General features: G+C 53.6%; 1 protein-coding gene across 1 annotated transcript; it reads right to left on the bottom strand.

Annotated features, from left to right (window-relative positions):
- Positions 1 to 1,697: 1,697 nt before the first annotated feature.
- On the bottom strand, positions 1,698 to 17,188 carry MFNG (MFNG O-fucosylpeptide 3-beta-N-acetylglucosaminyltransferase). Its single transcript, XM_050927063.1, has 8 exons — positions 16,169 to 17,188; positions 8,546 to 8,594; positions 7,353 to 7,455; positions 6,893 to 7,046; positions 5,143 to 5,228; positions 4,296 to 4,461; positions 3,573 to 3,658; positions 1,698 to 3,157 (listed from the first exon to the last, which is right to left on the bottom strand). Exons 1-8 carry the CDS (start codon positions 16,616 to 16,618, stop codon positions 3,097 to 3,099), a joined length of 1,155 nt encoding a protein of 384 aa, XP_050783020.1. The 5' UTR covers positions 16,619 to 17,188; the 3' UTR covers positions 1,698 to 3,096.
- Between the last annotated feature and the right edge of the window lie 3,184 nt (positions 17,189 to 20,372).

Below are 20,372 nucleotides of genomic sequence, written 5' to 3'. Positions count from 1 at the left end.
TTCACTTTAACACAACCCCGCTTTCCTCCACATCCTCCTCTTCTCATTAGTTTGCAGGCTCTTCATGAGAACAGATGTTCTCCATAGGAGCGGTGCTTGCTGGTATGGCGAGGAAATGTTCCACCGGTTTAAGGTTTGGACTCACACACCTGCTGAAGGACTCGACCCTTTCAGGGCCCAATTCTCAGCTGGGGTAAATGGAGCTGGGCCAGTTTACACCGATGAGGCCCTGACCCAGCATTTGCCTCCTATTTCTGCAGCTTGTCTTCCCACAAGACTCAGAGTTTGTTGTTTAGTCGCCCCCCCCTCGCCTCCCCCCCACTGTGTTGTGCTCTGACTGCCTCTGCACCTGCTGTCACGTCTCCAGAGATGTTTGGCTCTTTTAATCTAAGCACTGAATGCATATGAGGTGAGATCTCAAATGGTGGGGGGAAGGGAATCCAGGCACTATAGACTCCTCTCTTGGGCGCTAGACTGGCTTAGGCCAGCCAGAAGCTTTTTCCTGTTCTGGTTAACTTGAAGCCCCAAATCACTTCTCTTACCCCAGGGACTTCAAACTTCATCCTTAATCTCAATGGATTGTCACACACGTACTCCTGCAGTGTGGGTGACTTCACTTTCAATGGCTTTGATTCATATGGTTACTGGGCTCCAGTCACTGTGCAAGGAAACCATTATACACCCAGGGAGAGGTAATTGTTATCAGCAAGCCCTTGTTCCTGGTCATCAGAGAGGAGTTTCCAGATGAAAGGGTGCATTTCTTGTGACAGAAAGCAGGACTTGAGAGCCGTCTGCCTCTTCAGAAGTTGATCACTGACTGGAAGAAATGGTTGGACTGGAAAGTGACAAGAGGCCACTGTATTCCTCTAAAAAAATCAAAGCACACTTTCAATTCTTGAACCCTCTCTGCCCAGGTGGAAACACCTTTGAAACGTGATTTTTTTTACCCTTCAATATCCTACACAAAGGTCTGCAGTGAAAGCCAGGACAATTGTAGTTCCTTTGCAGGGGGTTGGGCTGACCGGTTTGCAAAATGGTAGACACAGTGGTGCTCTCCATAGGCCTCTACCACACTGACTGCAATAGATGCAGTTGTGTTGAAGATTTCTCTTCCAATCTGTAGAACTCTGCAGAGAGATCACACCGCACTTTCATCCGCATTCTCACAGAATGCCCGAGGTCCTCCTCGTACACCACTGGCTTTTGAAAAACACCTTCCCTTGAAAAGGCACCCACTTTACATTTCTTTTATCAGAGCGTCCCTTGCCATTGAAAGTGGTTTCTTTGCATTTTAGCTTTCCCCTCATCTGCTCTCTGTATGTAAGCAAGGAAAAAACGGAACTGCTATTCATTTCCCATCAATTAGGAGTAGAGTGACCAGACAGCAAGTGTGAAAAATCGGGACAGGGGGTGGGGGGTAATAGGAGCCTATATAAGAAAAAGACTCCAAAATCAGGACTGTCCCTATAAAATCGGGACATCTGGTCACCCTAATTAGGAAGGACCTTTGGGCAACACACCAAGCCTAGTCCAGGGCAAGAGACATTCCTCCCCACCCCCAGGATCTGGAAACCTTCTGAACAGTCGGCAACCTTGCATATCCCACCTAAGGTGACCAGATGTCCCAATTTTATAGGGAAACTCCCAATTTCTGGGTCTTTTTCTTATATAGGCTCCTATTACCCCCCACCCCCTTCCCAATTTTTCACACTTGCTGTCTGATCACCCTAGTGCCACCTCTCCCTCTCACTCTTTCTTCCCCTCTCTGATGCACTGAGCAAGGAGTGAGGTGCAGATGAAGCTGCCCCCTAGTGTCTGGAGGGCTGAAGAGCGGGGGTAATAAGCTATTTACCCTTCCGTTTTCACTCCATAGTGAGTTAGGGGTTTTTGGCATGGCTCTTAAATCCACAATCTCCAATCTGCTCTTGTGTGCTCCTTCACTATCTCCTCCTCCCTCTTCTACCGCATTCTCCCTTTCTCCCACTTCAAATCCTTCTTTAAGTCTATCCTCTCACATCCCCTCCTGCCAGGTAGAGATTGGAGTCTAATCTCAAAGGACAGGCTGGTCATTAGAAAGCTGGATTATCCTGATCCCCAGTGGAGCAGAGAAAAGGGAGAGTGCTCAGGGAGAGACAGAGAGATATCCCCACTTGAATAATGCACAAACCCACACACGCCTCCACACGCCCATCACATGGAAGACTCCTGGAAGAACCTAGCACTCCGGCTCCTGGCCCCCGTCCCTTTCCCCGGGCAGTCCCGGTGCAGCACTTCTCTTGGACTGATCTAGCATGAAGTCGTGATCACAATGCCATTTTATTGAAACAAATTATCAGAGACTTGAGTTTCTGACCTGAGCATGTAGCCAAACTATCTAAGCAGAGGCTTAGCAAGGGGGCTGGGGCAGGTGGAGCCCTGGCCAGCAGAGGCTCAACAAATGGGAGGACAGAAAAGGCTCTTGTCCAGCATAGGCTCAGTGAGAAAGGGTTTGGGGGCATAAAGGGAGGAGAGGCTCTGCCCAGCAGAGACTGAAGTGAAGGCCAGCCGTACACTCCATTCACACGGCCCCACACAGTCAGTGTGGCTCAGGATGCATACAGAGATATGCTCCATCCAGGCAGCAGGGGGCACCAGGTCTCCAACTATACCTGCACAGCCAGCAGCTGCGGCCAAAGTCTCGCTGTGTTAATAGAGGCATAAGGTTACCTCACCCACCTTTTCTCTCTAATATCCTGGGACCGACAGGGCTACAACTACACTGCCTAGATTACCAGAGGCACATCGTCTTCCCCTCCCACCTATCCTCACCCCCCACAAGTGTCCCAGAGCCTGTGGGAAACGGGGTTGCATTTGAAGTGTCCCACCAACAGTGACATTCCACATTTTCACCTGAGCGCCTTGCTTTGGATCCTACCTTCTCACCCTGTGCCGTGCTCAGCAAGCACGGACCCACAAAGCTATCGCTAGCTGCAGCATGCGGCCCCAGGGTGGTCACTGCGAAGGAGAGAGGGAGCACCCAGCGCTCCCTGAGTGCCCCCCCCACACAACATGAACTGAGAGTCGCTGGCCTGAGTGGGACCCTTTGGGTGTGGGAGTTCAGACAGGCTGCGGGCACCAGGAAGTGTCCGGATAGAGAAGGCAGTGAAGGGATTGGAACCTGCAGGAGAGAGGAGGAAGGTTAGGCGTGTGCTGTCACAGCCGAATGAAGAGGCGTGGGAGGAGCACATCTCCCTGGTGCCCCATCCCACACCAGATGCTCTCGCTCTGCACTGCAGCTAGTGCTCTACATGTACGCCTCCAGACTCCTAAACTTCACAAGGACGTGAGGACAGTTAGAGGTGAGCCCTGGATCCAGACCCAACCAGCGGCAATGTGGGCCCAGCTCCCACCAGGGCCAAAGAGAATGCCACAAACAATAACAGGGAAGGCAGGATTCCAGCTCCAGCTACACAGCTCTGCCAACGCACCTCACTCCTGAGCAGCAACCTGCCCCTGCCCATGCCCTATTCCATCCCTGTTTTCATAGGAGACTCTGGGAGCAGACCAAACAAGCCAGAGACTTGGGGACCCACCTGGAGGGGTCTTCGTGCTGGGAGAAGGGGCCGGCCAGCTCAACAGTGTTGAGTTTCTTCTCGAAGACACCATAGCTGAGGGTGACCTGCAGGGAAAGACCATGAGAAAGGAAAGGGGGAAGTTAGGGAACAAAGGGGCAGCATTGGCGGCTCTCAGCTTTTATGTGCCTGGGCTATAGATGCTCCAATCACCCCCCGACCTGGGAGCCACTCTACAAGCTTTGTGTCCCACACCCAGCTCCCCACTGCTTCTCGCCTCTGTCCAGGCTGATTTACAGGGCCAGGCTGCAGGCTTTCACCCCCTCCTCACCTCCATTTCCTCCACATCTCCAGCCTCCATCTCACCTAAGCCTCTCCCCCTTCCTCCATGACATGCAGGGCTATATCACATGGACCCCATGGCTGGGCAACAGGCACTTTCTCTGGCTCTGCTGCAGCTCCAGAGGGGAGGGCCCTCCCCCTGCTCTTTGACCGGCAGCAGTTTTACTGACTAGTTAATTGCCTTTTCATCCTTTGCCCATCATTGCAGAGAAGCATCTAGGGATGCATTTGTCAGAAAAACCTCATTGAAATAATGTGCGGTTGATTCAATCAGGGTCACAATTACCGCCAGACTGACGTGAGTCATCGCCTGCCTGCTCTGCTCCTCTCCTCTCCTCTCACCCCCTCCAAATCTCTTCTCCAACCTCTCCTTTTCTCTTCTCACTCCCCTTCCCCCCTCACCTGCTGCAGGAGCTGGGGCCTGGGGATCAGCTGCAGGTTCTCCAGGTGAGAGTGGAAGAGCATGTTGGGGAGCAGACGCCCGCCTAGTTTGCACTCAACAATGTAGCCCACAGTGCAGTCGTCCGGGAGGCGGATGAGCTCCGAGGTGCTCAGGAAGTTACTGCCGCTGGAAGAGAATGGGCTGCACTGATCAGTGGGGAAATACAGACATCTAATGGGATCCCCATCTTGGAGAGGGATGAGAGATCAGAAGCCACTGACCTCAGAGATTCACCTCACCCTGGCCAGGGGCAGCTGTAGGTATTTTGCCACCCCAAGCACGGCAGGCAGGCTGCCTTCGGCAGCTTGCCTGCGGGAGGTCCGCCGAAGCCACGGGACCAGCGGACCCTCCGCAGGCATGCCGCCGAAGGCAGCCTGCCTGCCGCCCTTGCAGCGACCGGCAGAGCGCCCCTAGTGGCTTGCCGTCCCAAGCACGTGCTTGGTGTGCTGGTGTCTGGAGCCGTCCCTGACCCTGGCTGTGAAGAAGGCAGGTGGCTGCCCAGTTCTGTCTGTTTGCACTGCAAGAACTTATAAACAGATACCCACTTACGTGCCAACTCAGCTCAACGTGCATGCACTACCCAGCACAGGTGGGGCCTCTAGGAGCTACCACAACACAAATACATGCCCTAACCTACCTGCTCTTGCACACTTACAGCTGGGTAGGCCTGCACTGTGCCCTCTCTCGCACACTCTGTGTGCTCACATACACTCACACCACACACACACACCCCCAACTCGTACATGATCTTCCATGGCATTCCCCTGGATTTCTGATGTTCACATATCTACTGGCTTCATGGCTCACCTGGCCCAAGGTGCCATCTTGATGGCCAGCCTGCGGCTGATGCAGAATCCCGCCCCTCCAGTAGCGAACCAGAAGCGCACGGACCTCTGGGGAGGGAAGAGCAGAGAAAGGGAAGGGGCTGACCAATGGGCGTCACAGTTCCTGTACCTGCAGGTCTCAAAACCAAAGCACTGGCCATTAGATACACACACAGACCCAGCTGTAATCCACCTTCTGCACCACAACATAGGGTGGCACAGAGGGGAGCCTGGTTTCACAGCATCAGCTGGTCGAAAATGCTGGACAACTGTGCTACCACCATAGGACCAGAATTCTTCCTTCAGCCCAGTAGGAAGAGAGATGAGGAGTCCAGAGAGGAGGGTCGATTAGCTGAACATAGAGGTGGAATTCTCCCCTCACTCAGAGAAGGGGTGGTCCCACTGAATCAAAGGCGTCCTATTGGTAGAGCAGTATGGGATGAATCTCTTAGCAGGTGGGGTTCCCACTGAGGAGCAGCAAGGGTGTGACTGCCTCTCTCTCTCTCTCCAGGCTGTGCATTGCTCAGACTGAGCCCACACATGCTGTTGTGGTTGGGTGACACGGGACCGGAAAGGGTTAAACAACTTCCAGGCTAATTGACCCAGATTTAACCATATTAGTAGATAACGTTTCTGGTTTTGTGTGTTTACATAGATATTGCTAGAAGTGAACAATGTAACCAAATGGTTCCTTCTTATCAGTGTATTCTGTTAATTCAGAGATCAAAAGGAGATATTAACAGTTAAAGGAGCTGTGACTGGAGTGATATCACTGTCTTGATTTCTTTTTGGAGAATATAGCAAACCACCTGCAAATGGTGAGAGATGGGCAATTGCCTTATGTTAATCCATGTAGCTAATTACCAAAGATGTTAGGAAATAGGAGGTTACTTCAAAGACACTATTGTTCACCCAAGAACTGCATGCAGCCAAGAGACTGCCCAGAAACTGCATAAAGGGCTCTTGGGATCTGATGCTTTTTATCTCACATCTGCTTATGCTGCATCAGGGGAAGTTTGAGCCAAAAGATTGAGATCTCCAGTTCCATTCCGGGTCACCCTGATATTGAATATTGGATTGAGCCTATGGACTAATTCTGAAAGAATTCTGCCGTTCTAGAGCTGACCATCTCTACTATGAACCTGACCTAAGGACTCTATTCATGTCTGTATGTATAATGATCTTTTAACCAGCACTCTCTCTTTTCTTTTTTTGATACATTTTAGTTTAGTTAATAAGAATTGGCTGTAAGTGTGTATTTGGGTAAAATCTAAAATATTCATTAACTTGGCGGGCACTGTGTCCAATGCTTTGGGATTGGTAGAATTTTTTCATATGATGAACAAGATTTTCAATAATTCTCAACATATTTGACTTAGCTGTCTGGGAGGGAGCCCAAAGGGTGGGTTGCTTTAAGGGAACTGTGTTCTTGGCTTCTGGGTAACCAATAAGATATTATAGAAGCTGTTTTGTTGTGAGCTAAGTATTGGAATAACCACTAGTTTGGGGGATTGTCTGCTCCATTCTTTATAGTTTGCCCTAATTGAGCAATCTCAGCATGGCCTCCCTGGGACTCTAGTCACAGGCCGCATGACCAGATTGGGTCCAGTGGAGGCCTGGAACCCTCCTCTTTTGGGAGTTTGACAAGACGTATTCAAGAACCATCAGCTCCCTTCAGGATCCCCAATGAGCCAATCAGCTGCTTGGCCCTGTTGCTGTGGGGCAGGATTTACCGTCTGATTGTTGAGCATTGTTTCGGAGGTGTGGATGGGCCGGTTCAGGCTGGGCTTCCCAATGTAAACGTCCTGGGCTGGAGAGTAGGAAGACAAGAGCTTCAAGAGGGCCTGTGGGTTTAGGTAGTTATCATCATCCAAGTGGCAAAACCAGCTGACAACAGATAGGGAGACAGACAAGAGGAGATTAGGTCAGGAGGCTGCTGCTGACTCAGCTTCATGTCACGGGCCTTATTGATAGAGGTTGTGTGCAGCTACACGCTGATGGCCTTTAATTAGCACCTCTGCAAACTAGATCTTTCTTCATCCTTTCCCACTGGAACTCCACTCACAGCCCCCTCTGAGTCACACAAGCAGCCACTGGTTGGCAGTGACAGCTTCCCATCCCTACCAGCCTGCAGAGGGAAGTTCCCTCCCACGCTCCTGCACACAGGTGTGAAGGCCACCCCTGTGTGCTCACCTCCGGCCACTGGCCAAGAATGCATCGAACTCGGCTGCCATCTTGCAGGAGAGGGCTGGGTGGCTATGCTCTGTGGAGCAGTTTGTGAATATCACATGGTCACCTGTGGGAAAAAGAGACAAAGCTCCTGGTCACTGCACTCTCACCCCACCCCACCTGCCTGGCCTGGAACAGGAGAACCCTCCAGCCAGAGAGAGCAGCAATTAATCACTGTGTTAATTCAGTCTTGGCCTTCTTACATTCACACCCTGCTCGCCAATGGGGTCCTCACATCTCTCCGGCCTGTTCCCACCCAAACCTTCTCTCTGGGTCCTATCTTCCTATTCATGCAGCACTTTGCTTCACAACCCCATACTCTGCTCCCCTAATGGAACACCAGCCTTGCCCTGGAGGGGACCCCGTCCCTTCTGCTGGGCTGAAAGGGGAAACACTTGTCTCTGTGGGTTTTCGATCCCGGATTTCTCCCCACACAAGCAAGACACCAGCAGGAACGAGCTCACTCCTCACTGATGGGTGGCGCTTAGTCTGCACCACCCAAGTGATCTGTCGAGGCGCTTGTAGCACTGTGGCATGTGGGTGCCTTACAAGTAATAATGACCTTCCTAGGAAGTCAGGCTAGAGATGTGGCATTCCCTTCTGGCTGTAGACTCTCTGACAACAGCACTGTGATACAAGGAAGTACCATCCTCCCCATCCTGCAGATGGAGAACTGGAGCAGCCAAAGGGGAAGTGGCTTGACCACAGGAAGCCTGTTGCAGAGGCAGGAACTGAACTGAGCTCTTCCAAGTCCCAGCCCAATGGCCTTAACAACAGGACCCTCCTACCCACCGATATCTGGGATGGAAGATAGCAGTGCTCGACCCCTGTGTTACCACCCAGTTGTTCTTCAGGACAGCTGGAATGCCCGCAGCTTCTCCTGGCAAGTGCTGTGCCAGTTTCCTGCCTCCCTCCTTTCAAAAGGCAAGCCCAACCTCCCAATTTTTTAGAAGGAAACTAAGCTTAGCTGAGCCTCATCCCCAGAGTGAATCAGCGTCACTCCTGCTGGGGGCTCTGCGGGGTTCATCCTATCACACAGATCCAGCAGGGCACCCTATTGTGCGTGGGAGGAGGAGAACCAGCCCTCACTCAGGGCCTGATCCAAAGCTCACTGGAGTTGGGGCAGTGGAGCTGCGTGATAGGAAAAGCTGGGTTACCCATTCTCTTCTGCAGGGCTTCGTCTTCTTCGTCAGTAAAGACGTAGGTCTGAGAAAACAGGAGAGAGAGGAGAGGACGAGGTTACTCCGAGGCCCGGTGCTGGCTCCATTTCTGGCCTCCCAAGCTGTCACGAAGCCTCCCGCCTCCCCATTCCGGCCTGTGCCTTTGACATCCTGCGGCTGCCTCCTGCTAGGCCGAGGGAGGTGGGAGATGCTGCCCCAGCTCACTGCTCAACCACCTCTCCTCCTTCTCTTGCAGGGGTGGTGGGTGGATAAATAATCCTCTTACAGCCCTGTGCCCTGCTTGCAAAAGGCAGGCACGGATCCTACAGCCCCTTCCTCCTCCAGCTGACACCAGCTGCAGGCCAGAGAGAGATTTCCCCTTGGTTCAGGGGACTGAAGGGTAGGGGCTCAAATCCTGGGCCCTCCTCTGCAAGAGGCAAGGGGAGCTGGGAAATCTGGAGGTCAGCTCCCCCCCCAGCTGGGACCCCCTCCTGTGTTCACACTGGAAAGGTTCCCTGACAGCCAGGGAACCCACGAGTCCTGGGGTCAGAGTCCCAGCAGTTCCACTGAAGTCAGTGGGGCTATTCTGATTGACACCAGCCGAGGACCTGGCCCCTGGAGTCTTGTTTTCTTCAGGAAGACCCCCAGTAGCTGGCCAGTGCAGAAGAGAAGCCTGTTCTGAGGCCTTCATTACAATATGCACCCTTGTTACCTGCAGAGTCTGGGGACCTGGTCTTGAGCAAACTCTTCCCTCCCACCAATGGCCCTGCCACCTGGTGAACGGAGAACTCAGGCAGCAAGCTGGGGGAGGGGAGGCCCAGCTTTGAGGTCTGAACGATGTCAAGCGGCAGACGAAAGTAGCAGCTTTGTGGTCAAAGGAAACATGGGTTAAGAGGGGAATTTCTTTTTGTGTGTATAGCAGTTATAGCCCCCTGCTGCTTCTCAGCCCCCACCCCCTCGGGTCCATCCACCCCCCAGCCCCTAGCCGCCATTCTATGACACATCTCCCCGCCCTAGGGGCACGGGGGATCACGGCCAGCTGAGAAAAGCTCCCTTCATGCAGAAAATGTGCTTTCAAGGAACTAAAGGGGCTGAAAGAAAGAGACACAAGCATTAAACAATTTCCCCACCAGCTGCCCTCAGGCTGGTTAAACACAGTGCCCGGGCTGGGGGCTGGCGGGAGGAGGGGGAGAGTACAGGGGCATTCAGACAGGCACCAGAGCAAATGGCTCTGGCACTGGGACAAGGAAGCCCACACCACACACCCTAGCTATCAGCCCGGGTGCCACATCCCGGCTATTGGGCAAGGCGCAGGAGGGCGAAGGGGCCAGAACGCCAAAAGGGGGAAGCCAGGCTATGAACATTGGAACAGGCAAGCCTGGGCAAAGGGATGTGAAGAGGTTGTGCTGATGGGCAGCTGGCACTGGCCGATCCACCGGAGTGACAGGCTCCGAAGCAAGAGGGCGCGGTGGGTGGTGCCAAGACTGCCGGAGGGGAGAGACGCCAGTGCAGGGGAGGGGGATCCCCCCCAAGGGCAGTGAGGAAAGGTGCCTCCAGTTCAGCACAGGTGAGGGAGCACTGTTTGGCGAGGCAGTGGTAGATGGGGGCCAGGGCCGGCTTTAGGCCTATTCCACCAATTCCCCCGAATGGGGCCCCGCACCCAGTGAGAATCCCTTCCCTGGCTAGAGCCACCTTTTTAATTTTTACTCACCTGGCGGTGCTCCGGGTCTTCAGCAGCACTTCAGCGGTGGGTCCTTCAGTGCCGCTGAAGACCTGGAGTGAGTGAAGGACCCGCTGCTGAAGTGCCGCCAAAGACTTGGAGCACTGCCCAGTGAGTACAAGCCCCACATGGTTTTTTATGTATTTTTTTTAAGTCATCCCTGCCGGGGCCCCATCGAAACTGTTCAAATTGGGCCACGCACTTCCTAAAGCTGGCCCTGATGGGGGCCACACGTGTGGGGTGAGGGTAAGGGCGAGATCACTCTCCATCCCACCCCAGCTCTGCTGTGCCTTTCCAACAGGATCTGGAGAAGCCACTCCAGAGGTGCCAGAGTTCTTCCCGCACTATGCAACCCACCCTCCTCATGCCCATTCATGCAGGTCTCTAGTTAGCAGGGACCCTGTCCTGCCTCACAACCCCTTGCCCTCCACTTGTGTCTGAAAGGTGACTGCAGCAGCAGAGCCAGTCTGCCATCTGACAGCTCCCTTCCCGCCCCCCACGCCTGGTGAAGTTGCTGGAGAGATGGCCTGCCCCCTCTCCCTTAGCAGAGGGCTGGGGCAGGAGAGAGCTGAGAGGGCCTCCATTAGAAACCTGGCAGAGGGCATTTGCTCCAGCCTGGAGGTCCGTCTCTCCAGGAGACGCCAGCCTCCGTTATCCACACTGAAGGTGTCTGGAGGGGGTTTGCTGGATCAGGGCCGCCTAGAAGGGGGGGCAAGTGGGGAAATTTGCCCCAGACCCCGGGCCCCGCAGGGGCCCCCATGAAAGTTTTTCAGGGCCCCTGGAGCGGGGTCCTTCACTCGCTCCGGGAGCCCCGGAGCTTCTTCCGCTCCCGGTCTTTGCCGGCGGGGAGTCCTTCCACTCTGGGGCGGAAGGACCCCCTGTCACCGAATTACTGCCGAAGCAGGGCCCCCCACCGCCAAAGACCCCAGGCCCCCAGAATCCTCTGGGTGGCCCTGTGCTGGAGCCTCAAACCACATCTCCCTTACCTCTGCCCCTGCAGGGAACATCCTGCCACTTCCAGACAGGGCCAACTTGGTGCCACTTTTACCAGCTCAGCCAGAGGGAGGGCTAAGGTTCCCTTTGGGTTCTCTGGCCAACTGCTGTGTCTGTCTGGGGTTCGCACAACCCCCCTGTCGCCATGGTATCCCAGCACCTACAGCTTGCCCAAGGGGCTTGGGGCCTGCTTTGGCAGACATCAAGGTCAGGCGCAACAGAGCTGGAGTTCAACCATGCAAGGCAGCCCCCTGCTCTCAGAGCCCCTGTCTAATGCATGGAGCTTGCAGTGGCCTTTGCCACTCTTGCTGCAGTGGAGTGGGCTTAGGAAGGCAGAGGGGCCTGGATTCGAGTCTATCCTTCAGTTCTGAGGAGAAGCAGATGGGCGTGGGGAAACTCCAACTGGAACCCAAGTGCAAAGGGAAAGGCTGGAGCCCTTGCTGCTGGACAGCCTCATCTGGCAAGATCCCCTTGGAGCATATATGCCCACAGCTGGAGAATAAGGACCAGGCTTTGGGCCTGCACAGCCCATGCTGCCAGTGTGTTCATTAACAGCATTGCAGTAGTGTGTCAGGACTCCCACCTGGGCTCCATCATGCTGGGCACTGTGCAGACAGACACAAGGAGAGTCCCACCCAAGAGAGTTCACACTCCAGGGTTTAGACACCATACAGCAGGTGAATAACCTGACAGACAGGAGTGAGGGAACAGCCCGGGATCCAGGGGAACTGGAAATGTCAGGGCCAGCATCAGTGTCCAACCTTACGAGATTAAATTTAGCCCTTCTCCTGACAGAGCCAGCCCTGAAAACACAAACCCATCACCAGGGTGAAAGCTTGTCACATATTAGCCCTCAAGACAGGCAGCAAAGTCCAGTGCATGGAGCACCGGGCTGGGACTCAGGATACTTGGGCTGTGCTCTGCTATTCCCAGTTCTGCCACTGACCTCCTGGATAAACTTGGGGAAATCACTTCCCTGCTCTGTGCCTCAGTTTCCCCTCCCATCCTTTGGGTTGTCTGTTTAGGCTATCAGCTCTTTGGGACAGGAAATGTGTGTGTGCAGCACCTAGCGCAATGAGGCCTGATCTTGGCTGGGGTCTCTAAGCTCTGCAGATACAAATAATAAGGATCACAGGTTATCCCGACTCCTGCAAAGCCACCCAGATCTGGCCTTTGGGGCCCCATGGAACAAGGTTGGGCCATTTGGGAGGACGCCAAGCAGATTCTCAGCTCAACGCCAGTACCATCTAATGTGGCACTGATAACACAGACAGCTGCTGCAAGCGCCCGCCTGTACAGGGGGAGGCTCTGCGGCTTAGTAGCCCGCATGTCCCCAGGCCACAAGAAGGGGAAGCTCAGTTAGCATGAGCAGCAGCTTGGTTTAGTGGAGTAACTGCAAGACTGAGAGCGAGTGATCCCTGCAGGTTAGTCCTAGTTCTGATACCAACTCCCTCTGTGCTGGTAGCCATGTCCCGGCCCTTTCTGCCTTCGTTTCCTCACCCACCGGGCTAAGGATACTTGCCTCCCTCATCAGCGTGGGTGTCACGGGGATGAATGAAGACTGCAGAGTTCTAGCTGGGGGCTCCAATTCCCCAGAGTGCACACAAAAGCCTTCATAGGATGGGGCTTGGTTCAGTGGGACACCTGGCCCTTGCAAATCGGACAGGCTGCTATTGTTGTGCAAAACTTTCCTGGGGGTAGAAAATTTCAAAAGCAAAGTATGTTTGGTTTTGCAACATTTCTGTTTAGTTTCCAGTGAAAACTGAAAGCTTTTCTGTTACAGTTTTTCCTTTCGCTCCCCAGTCCCTTCCACCACCACCTTTTTCACTGGCATGGTAAAAGGGGGTGGGGGGCAAAGGGAGGGGGGAAAAGAGGAAAAACTAAAGGTCTTCAGTACAAAAAATCGGAGAAAAAAATTGAAAACATCTTTTGAAAATTCCTCCCCTTCATCCTGCCCCCCTTTTTTCCAGCCAACTCTACTTGCGAAGCTTTCCTACATGTTGGCAACTGTACCAGACCTCAGCACCAGCAGTGGCACTCCCCTTCTGCAGCAGGACCCAGGGGGTTGGGCACATATTTCATAGAATCACAGAGTCACAGAAATGTAGGGCTGGAAGGGACCTCGAGAGGTCACCGAGTCCAGCCCCCTGTGCTGAGGCAGGACTAAGTAAACCTAAAGCATCCCTAACAGGTGTTTGTCCAATCTGTTCTTAACAACTTCCAGTGATGGGGATTCCACAACCTCCCTTGGAAGCCTGTTCCAGAGCTTAACTACCCTTATAGTCAGCAGGTTTTCCTAACATCTAACCTAAATCTCCCTTGCTGCAGATTAAACCCGTTAATTCTTGTCCTACCTTCAGTGGACCTGGAGAACAATTGATCACCATCCGCTTTATAACAGCCCTTAATATATTGGAAGACTTATCAGGTCCCGCCTCAGTTTTCTTTTCTCTAAAGTTTTTTTAACCTTTCCTCATAGGTCAGGTTTTCAAAACCTTTTAACATTTTTGTTGCTTTCCTCTGGACTTTCTTCAGTTTGTCCACATCTTTCCTAAAGTGTGACACCCAGAGTCCTCACCAGTGCCAACTACAAAAGGACAATTACCTCGTAAGTCTGACATACAGCACCTCTGCTAATACACCCCAGAATATTAGCCTTTTTTGCAACCGCATCATATTATTGACTTATATTCAGTTGTGATACAGTGTAACCCTCAGATCCTTTTCTGCAGTACTACCACCTAGCAAGTTATTACCCATTTTGTAGTTGTGCATTTGACTTTTTCTTCCTAAGTGAGGTACTTTATACTTGTCTTTATTTAATTTCCTCTCGTTGAATTCAGACCAATTCTTCAATTTGTCCAGGTCCTTTTGAATTCGAATCCTGCCCTCCAAAGTGCTTGCAGCCCCTCCCAGCTTGGTGGCATCTGCAAGTTTTATAGATTTCTCAAACACACACACAGAAAGGTTCAGGTAAGTTGGGGTGCTCCAGAGAATCTTCTCACTCCTCCTTCCCCTTAATTCTTGGCATGGCCAGAATGGACATGCGTCGGTTATGTTTGGGGTAGGAAAAATTGTTTTGCAAGCCCAGTCAGAAACACCAAGGCCGGCTATAATCATGGCGCCCATGTGCCAGAGCTCAGCCCACATCATAGCACGATATGCCAAGAAGTATGGTATCCTCTAAGAGCCATTACAGGGTAGGAGATAGAGCACTCAGGGCTTGGAGAAGCACGTCTAGAAGGAGAAGTATGATATTTCAGATGCTAACGCACACAGAGGAAGTGGGTTCAAAATAGGACATGGCTTCCTCTGACAAACCGCAGCTGACTAGGTAGTGGAAAGCACCAGACAGTTACAGCTCAGTGTGTGGAAGGAAAAACCGCCCTTACCCAGAATGCCCTATTCTGTCTCAGGTGCTCTTTTCCTCTGTACTCCCACAACCTAGCCTCCTCATTTAGGCCCCGATTCTGCAACTGGCTGTGCATGGGCAGACCAGTGAGCCTGTGGGGTTCTGTGCGAAGCCACTTGCAGGATAGGCGCCTGCACTTGCAGCACCTCAGGGGAAAAGAGGACCCCAAAGCAGGGAAGCAGCAGTCAGAGAGCCCTCCCAGCACCCCTTCAATGACTGTGAGATTAGCAATGGGGCGGCCACTAGGCACTGATTTAGCAATGGAGTTGGTACCATGGCCTCTACCAACTGACCTGTTTAAACATAGCCCAAGTGCCTGGAGTCTACAATGAGTTTCACCAGACTTTCCCCATTACGGAGGGAGATCCCAGATAGCAAACAGTGTTTCCCCACAGCCGTTATTAAGTCCGTTCTGGATAACCAGTGTGCACTGAGCTAATGCGCCCCAAACCAGCTCTCTCACCAGGATGTGAAACTCTCAAGACTCTGCTGGGTGAAAGGGGAAGAGCTGTCCAGGCGCCAGCGCCAGCACACAGAAACAAGGGCCACACGTACAGAGGGAGGCCAAGAAATCGTCACCAGAGCGCGTGTGAATGGATTTGGTGCTCCAGCAAGCGAGAGACTGACTGCACTGAGACAGACATGGGGCGTGCAGGCACTGTGCATGCATCCACATGCAGCTCCACTGCACCCCTCCTGCTATTCCAGCCCTGGGCCCCACACACTCAAACTCGGCTACATGGCACCTCTGTGCCCTTTGCAGGGCTAACCCTGGGTTCTCCCCACCCCTCAGCCAGGGCACTGCATCTTGTTCTCAAGCACCCGTGGCCACTCCAGGCAGTCCTTCCTGGGCAGACACTGCCTAAACCAGACGTGGTTTTGTGAGGTGTACAAACAGTGTGAGACAGGAGGAGGCAGCTAGTCTGAAACCACACAAACTCATTCCACTTGTGAGCAAAGATCAGCAGTTTGAATCAGGCCTCTGAGGGTGAAAGAGCAGAGCACTCAGCCCTGCCATGCCTCACACATATTTTAACCCCAGCAGCTGTCACCTATGTGCAGCATTGCATCCCTAGTGTAGCTGGATTTAAATGAGGGTGAACTGCCCCACTGAGGCTACGCTTAGGTGAAGCTGACGGTCCCTGTCAAATATCACTCCTCTGCCCAATCCTGTGCAACCAGCCAGGATAAACCCCTGTCTTTCTCTACAGGGCTTTCCCCTGAGCCTGAAGCTGGTTCAGTCCCAGTTAATAAAGCCCTTTGTCCAACCAGGGTGAGGTGTCCCTGTTTCTCTGCACAGTGGAATAGACGATGTTGGAGACGCACTGAATGGGAGAGTTGATCTTACTCCCCTACAGCATGACCTTTCTTCAGTATAATGAGTCTCTGGGTCCTTATTTCTCCCCACAGGCATTAGATTCCTCCTGTCCCCTACACGCCCACCAAGGAGACCTGTTACTATAATGAACCCCTCCATTCCCACCTCTATACACACCTGCTCTTTTGCCTTGGATATCCACGTGTCCAGCAGCAGCTCTAGCCTGGTCTGGTGGAACCTCTTGGTTGTCTTCACAGCAATGAAAACCTCTCCAAGCTCCAGGCCTCTCCACACACTAGAGACCACCTTGGACGGGCCTGGTGGCTCTTTCAGCTCCTGTCTCTTGCTGCTATCTCCCAGCACATCCGCTGGGAACCTTTTAGCCTGGTGCTCCAGGATATCCGATGTCCCATCACCAACCCTTTGGTAGCGGCCCACCTCTTGAGTGCCACGATGCCTCATGGAGAGGAAAGCCATGGTGACAAGGAGCAAAGCAGCTCCAGAGAGACAGTGGAGGAGATGCCGACGCATCACTGTCAACTTCCAACGCCACGGCAAGAAGCCCAGCAGGCAGAGGGAGCTTCTTCCTCCACACCTTAGGGTCTGTGAGCCCCATGCTGGCCTCATGCCTCCCAAAGGGGAGGACAGACAAGCTGAGGCCCAATTAGGACATGGCCATGGAAACTGATGGGAGGGGAGCAGAAAGTGGCAGTGAAATTCTTAGAGAGCCAAACACCAAGGCTGAAAGGGACAATTGCCCCTGGGAATGGGGGCAGCCTCCAGGAAAGAGACACAGGGACGAGAAAGACCTGATTTTCCAGCTAGTAGGACAGGTGACAGGCAGACACCTGAAGGCCAGCAAATTACACAGCCAGAGCTGAACTAACCCAGACCCCAGGCTCTTCGCTGAGAGGCTGAGGGTCCTAGGCAGGGGCCTGGTCAGGGTGGAAGGTCAAGGGTCCAGGAGGACAGTCCATTCCATGCAAGGGGTTGAGGGTCCAGGTTTCCAGGAAGTGTGATGGGGGAATATCCAGGTGAGTGACTCTGGTTTCCAGTTTGATGGAGGTAAAGAGGCTGACTCAGCATCAAAGGATGCATCAGGACAGGTCCCAGGCTAGAGGCTGATGCAGGCAGGAGGCTAGGGATAGCCAGGTCCAGGGAACAAGCAAGCGAGCTGCCTTCCACCTGCTCTGTCTGTTCAGCTCTCACTGACTCCTTCTAGCTACAGGCACCAGGCTCCGCCCACCCCTTCCTTGGGCACAGGGTAGGCGGGGCCCTTCAGCCTGCGGGGAATCCTGGCTATCTGTCGCCTCTGTTCACAGCTGCTGCCCTGTGGACTGCTCCTTGTGTCAGGCCAGAGGAAAGAGCTCATGCTCATGCTAGCTGGGGGCTCACATTCCCCAGAGTGTGCACAAAAGGCTTCACAGGATGGGGCCTGAAGGAGGAAGTCTCCAGGGACCCGACTCTCATGTCATCAACCTGAGGGGAACATGCTTCTGCCCCGGACCCCAACTCTCAGGGAGCCTCTCAAAACTGAGCCAGGCTGTTGGGGGGACAGGGGAGAATTCACCCCACACTGCAGCCGCTTCACAGTGGCATTGGGGGCCCCAGCAGGCACAGAGCCAGCATAACACCCCTGCAAAAGGTGATGTGCTGGCAGGGCTGGGGGATGGCTGAGAAGGGGAGGCGGCATGGCCAGGAGTTCTAATGCCCTTGGAACTTAGACTGGCTCTTAGAATGACTCAGAGGAGCCATTGCAGACGGTGTGCAAGCTGGGACAGCCACTGGAGAATCAGAGGGTATATTGCCTCCCCAGTCAGTCTCTGTGCCAGGCTCAGCACCAGCGCAGAGAGGATCCCCCCAACCCCCCAAGGGGCTTTCCCAACCCCTCTTCCCAGCTGCCAGGGCAGCTCCAGGTCCAGTCTCAGGTTCTGTAGGGCCCTATGCAAAGTGACACAAAGCAGCTAGAATGCCAGCTTAACTGGCTCACTTACTCTCCTTGCCCTGTTGCAAGGGGGATGGATAAGGCATCCCTACACTCCAGCAATCCCAGCTGTTGGACCTTCCCCTTGGGCCCATGGATAGTTGGGCAAAACTTAGAGCAGCCCCAAGGTTTACAGCCATTTGAGCTCTCCCATTTCACATATCTCAGCTGCAGCTGGGCATCTAGCCCTTAGCTTAGCTATGTTGCTCACCATGCCATCTAACCCTGCTCAGAGCAGATCGCCTCCACACAGTGCTTAGGCCAGTGGTCAGCCATGTACATTACAGCTGCTAATGTTAACTCCCGTGGCGCTGAGTCAGCGAGAGCAATGGCAGGGAAGTTTTGCAAACTGCCCCTAGGGAAGGCTATAGCTAGTGGAGGACTTGGAAATCCACCCCCAACCCTTGACTGCACACACACTCAGATGCATGCTCCAGCAGATCCCCTCCCCTGAGGGCAGGTAGAACAGTTTTTCTAAATGACTCTTTACATTAGGACTGTACACGGCTTTTACGGCTGGTAATTGGTGCCCACAGCTGCTAATGACATGCCACCCGTTCCTTAAACCATGACTCATTCCTCTACATCAGGCAGCGTTACCTCCTGGGGCAGGGAATTTGGGCACCCCCCAGGGAGGAGTGATACAGTGCAGAATGGAACTGAAGCCAGGGAACATTACTGGGTTAATGTTTACCTTGGATTCCTCTCTTCCCCCTCCATCACATCTGGAACCAGCTGGAGCTGGGCTTGTGGAATGGATCAGCGTAGGCCAATGTGACCTCTGAAACAAACCAGGAGGGAATGGAATGACTCCTTGAAGAAGCCTGGGAGAGAGGGGGCAGTGCTGTCTAGTGGTTAGGGCAGTGTTGGGGGGGGGCAGGATCTCCAGTGTGCTATTCCAAGCTCTGCCAGACTTGCCTTGTGACCTTATAGAAGTCATCCTTGCCTCCGTTTCCCTGTCTTTAAAATGGGGATAACGCCTACATCTATGGGGTCCTTTCTCATCCACATTTGATGCCACATGTCCAGGTGACAGCAGTGGCCCCGATGACAGTTTATGTTCTGCACCTAACAAGAACATCTCCAAAGCTCTAGTGTCTCCCGAGCTCCCGTAGAAGGCTCCCCAATGGCTGTATTTGTAGAACCCTTTGAACAGCAGCACATTCTGTCACGGATTGGTGGGGGCGCAGCCACAGCATTCAGAGGTGCACCCTTCTAATTAGCCAGCCTGGGGATTACTGCAGTGCACGCTCCATGGTGCCTTGCCTGTTGACACCTCAGGAGCCTCAGCAGGGGCAGAAGATCCTGAATCACTGTCAGGAATTTCCCTACATCCCGTGCCCCCTACATTCCCCTATCTCCCCCCAGTGGTCAACTAGCTATAGACAGTGTTGCCAAATTAGTCGTTTTCCACCCCACACCACTGTAAATTTGAACACCTCCTCTAATTTCAATTCCTAGGGGAAACGGTGTGGCTCGCAGACAGCGCCATGGCGCCAATGCTCCAGGAGCTGCACTAGCTGCCTGTTAGCACCTGAGTGCAGTGGAAGGTGTCGGTTTTGACCTCTAAATCTCTCAGTGGGCTGGGTCCTGTGGTGCTGTCACAACTGCACTCAATGGCGGCACTTGAGCGACCGTCTCCCTTTTTTCAGCAGGAGGAGGTTGCTAGCAGGGCAGTCTCCAGGAGGGGTCACCCGTGGGCTGGTCCAACAGAGGTCACTTTGCAAGAGGCACACTGGTAGCAACAGTGGCATCCCTGGGATGGGTGGGGTGTGGAGGGGGCACGCGTCTGGATGAGGGTGAAGTCTCTGGCTAATGCTTGGGCTACATTCTGTACTGCTGTAGGGCCGCTCCAGGAGGTTGCTCAAGGTTTTTGTGGCTGTAGGTAAAGACGCAGGCACTGATGTAAGAACAAATTACCTCATCCCAGGGGAGCTGTGAGGATCAGCGGGTTCATCTTTGCCCAGAGCTGGAAAACCACATAGCAATAGCTCAGGGCTAAGCATCATTATGGGGACACAAAGGGGACTTTGGCATTGTCTAGCCCATCCTCTGCCTGGACCCATTTCCCACATCCTGCAAAAGCAACAAGCATTCAGCCTCTGCTGATCTCTGCCCCTCCCAGCCCATGCTGTCCCAGTCCTGGGGACATGCAGACCTGCATCCAGGGATCTCCTCTCTTCATGCTGCTCCCCATCACCCCTAGCATGGGGCTGTGCAGGGGGGCCCCAGCCCTGCCTGGCCCACACGTTTCTCCAGCCTTGTGTCTGCCTGCACATACCAGCTCCAGTGCTTTCCGCCCTCCCCTTCAACATCTGCAGGTCCCCCAGCACTCCCCAAGCATCCAGCCTCTCCCAAGTGCTGAAGGACTCCACAGCTCGGCCAGCAATTGCTCTG

Source organism: Gopherus flavomarginatus, chromosome 1, assembly GCF_025201925.1.
Source record: "Gopherus flavomarginatus isolate rGopFla2 chromosome 1, rGopFla2.mat.asm, whole genome shotgun sequence".
NCBI classification, from domain to species: domain Eukaryota; kingdom Metazoa; phylum Chordata; order Testudines; family Testudinidae; genus Gopherus; species Gopherus flavomarginatus.
This window is presented reverse-complemented; position numbering and strand designations above follow the sequence as displayed.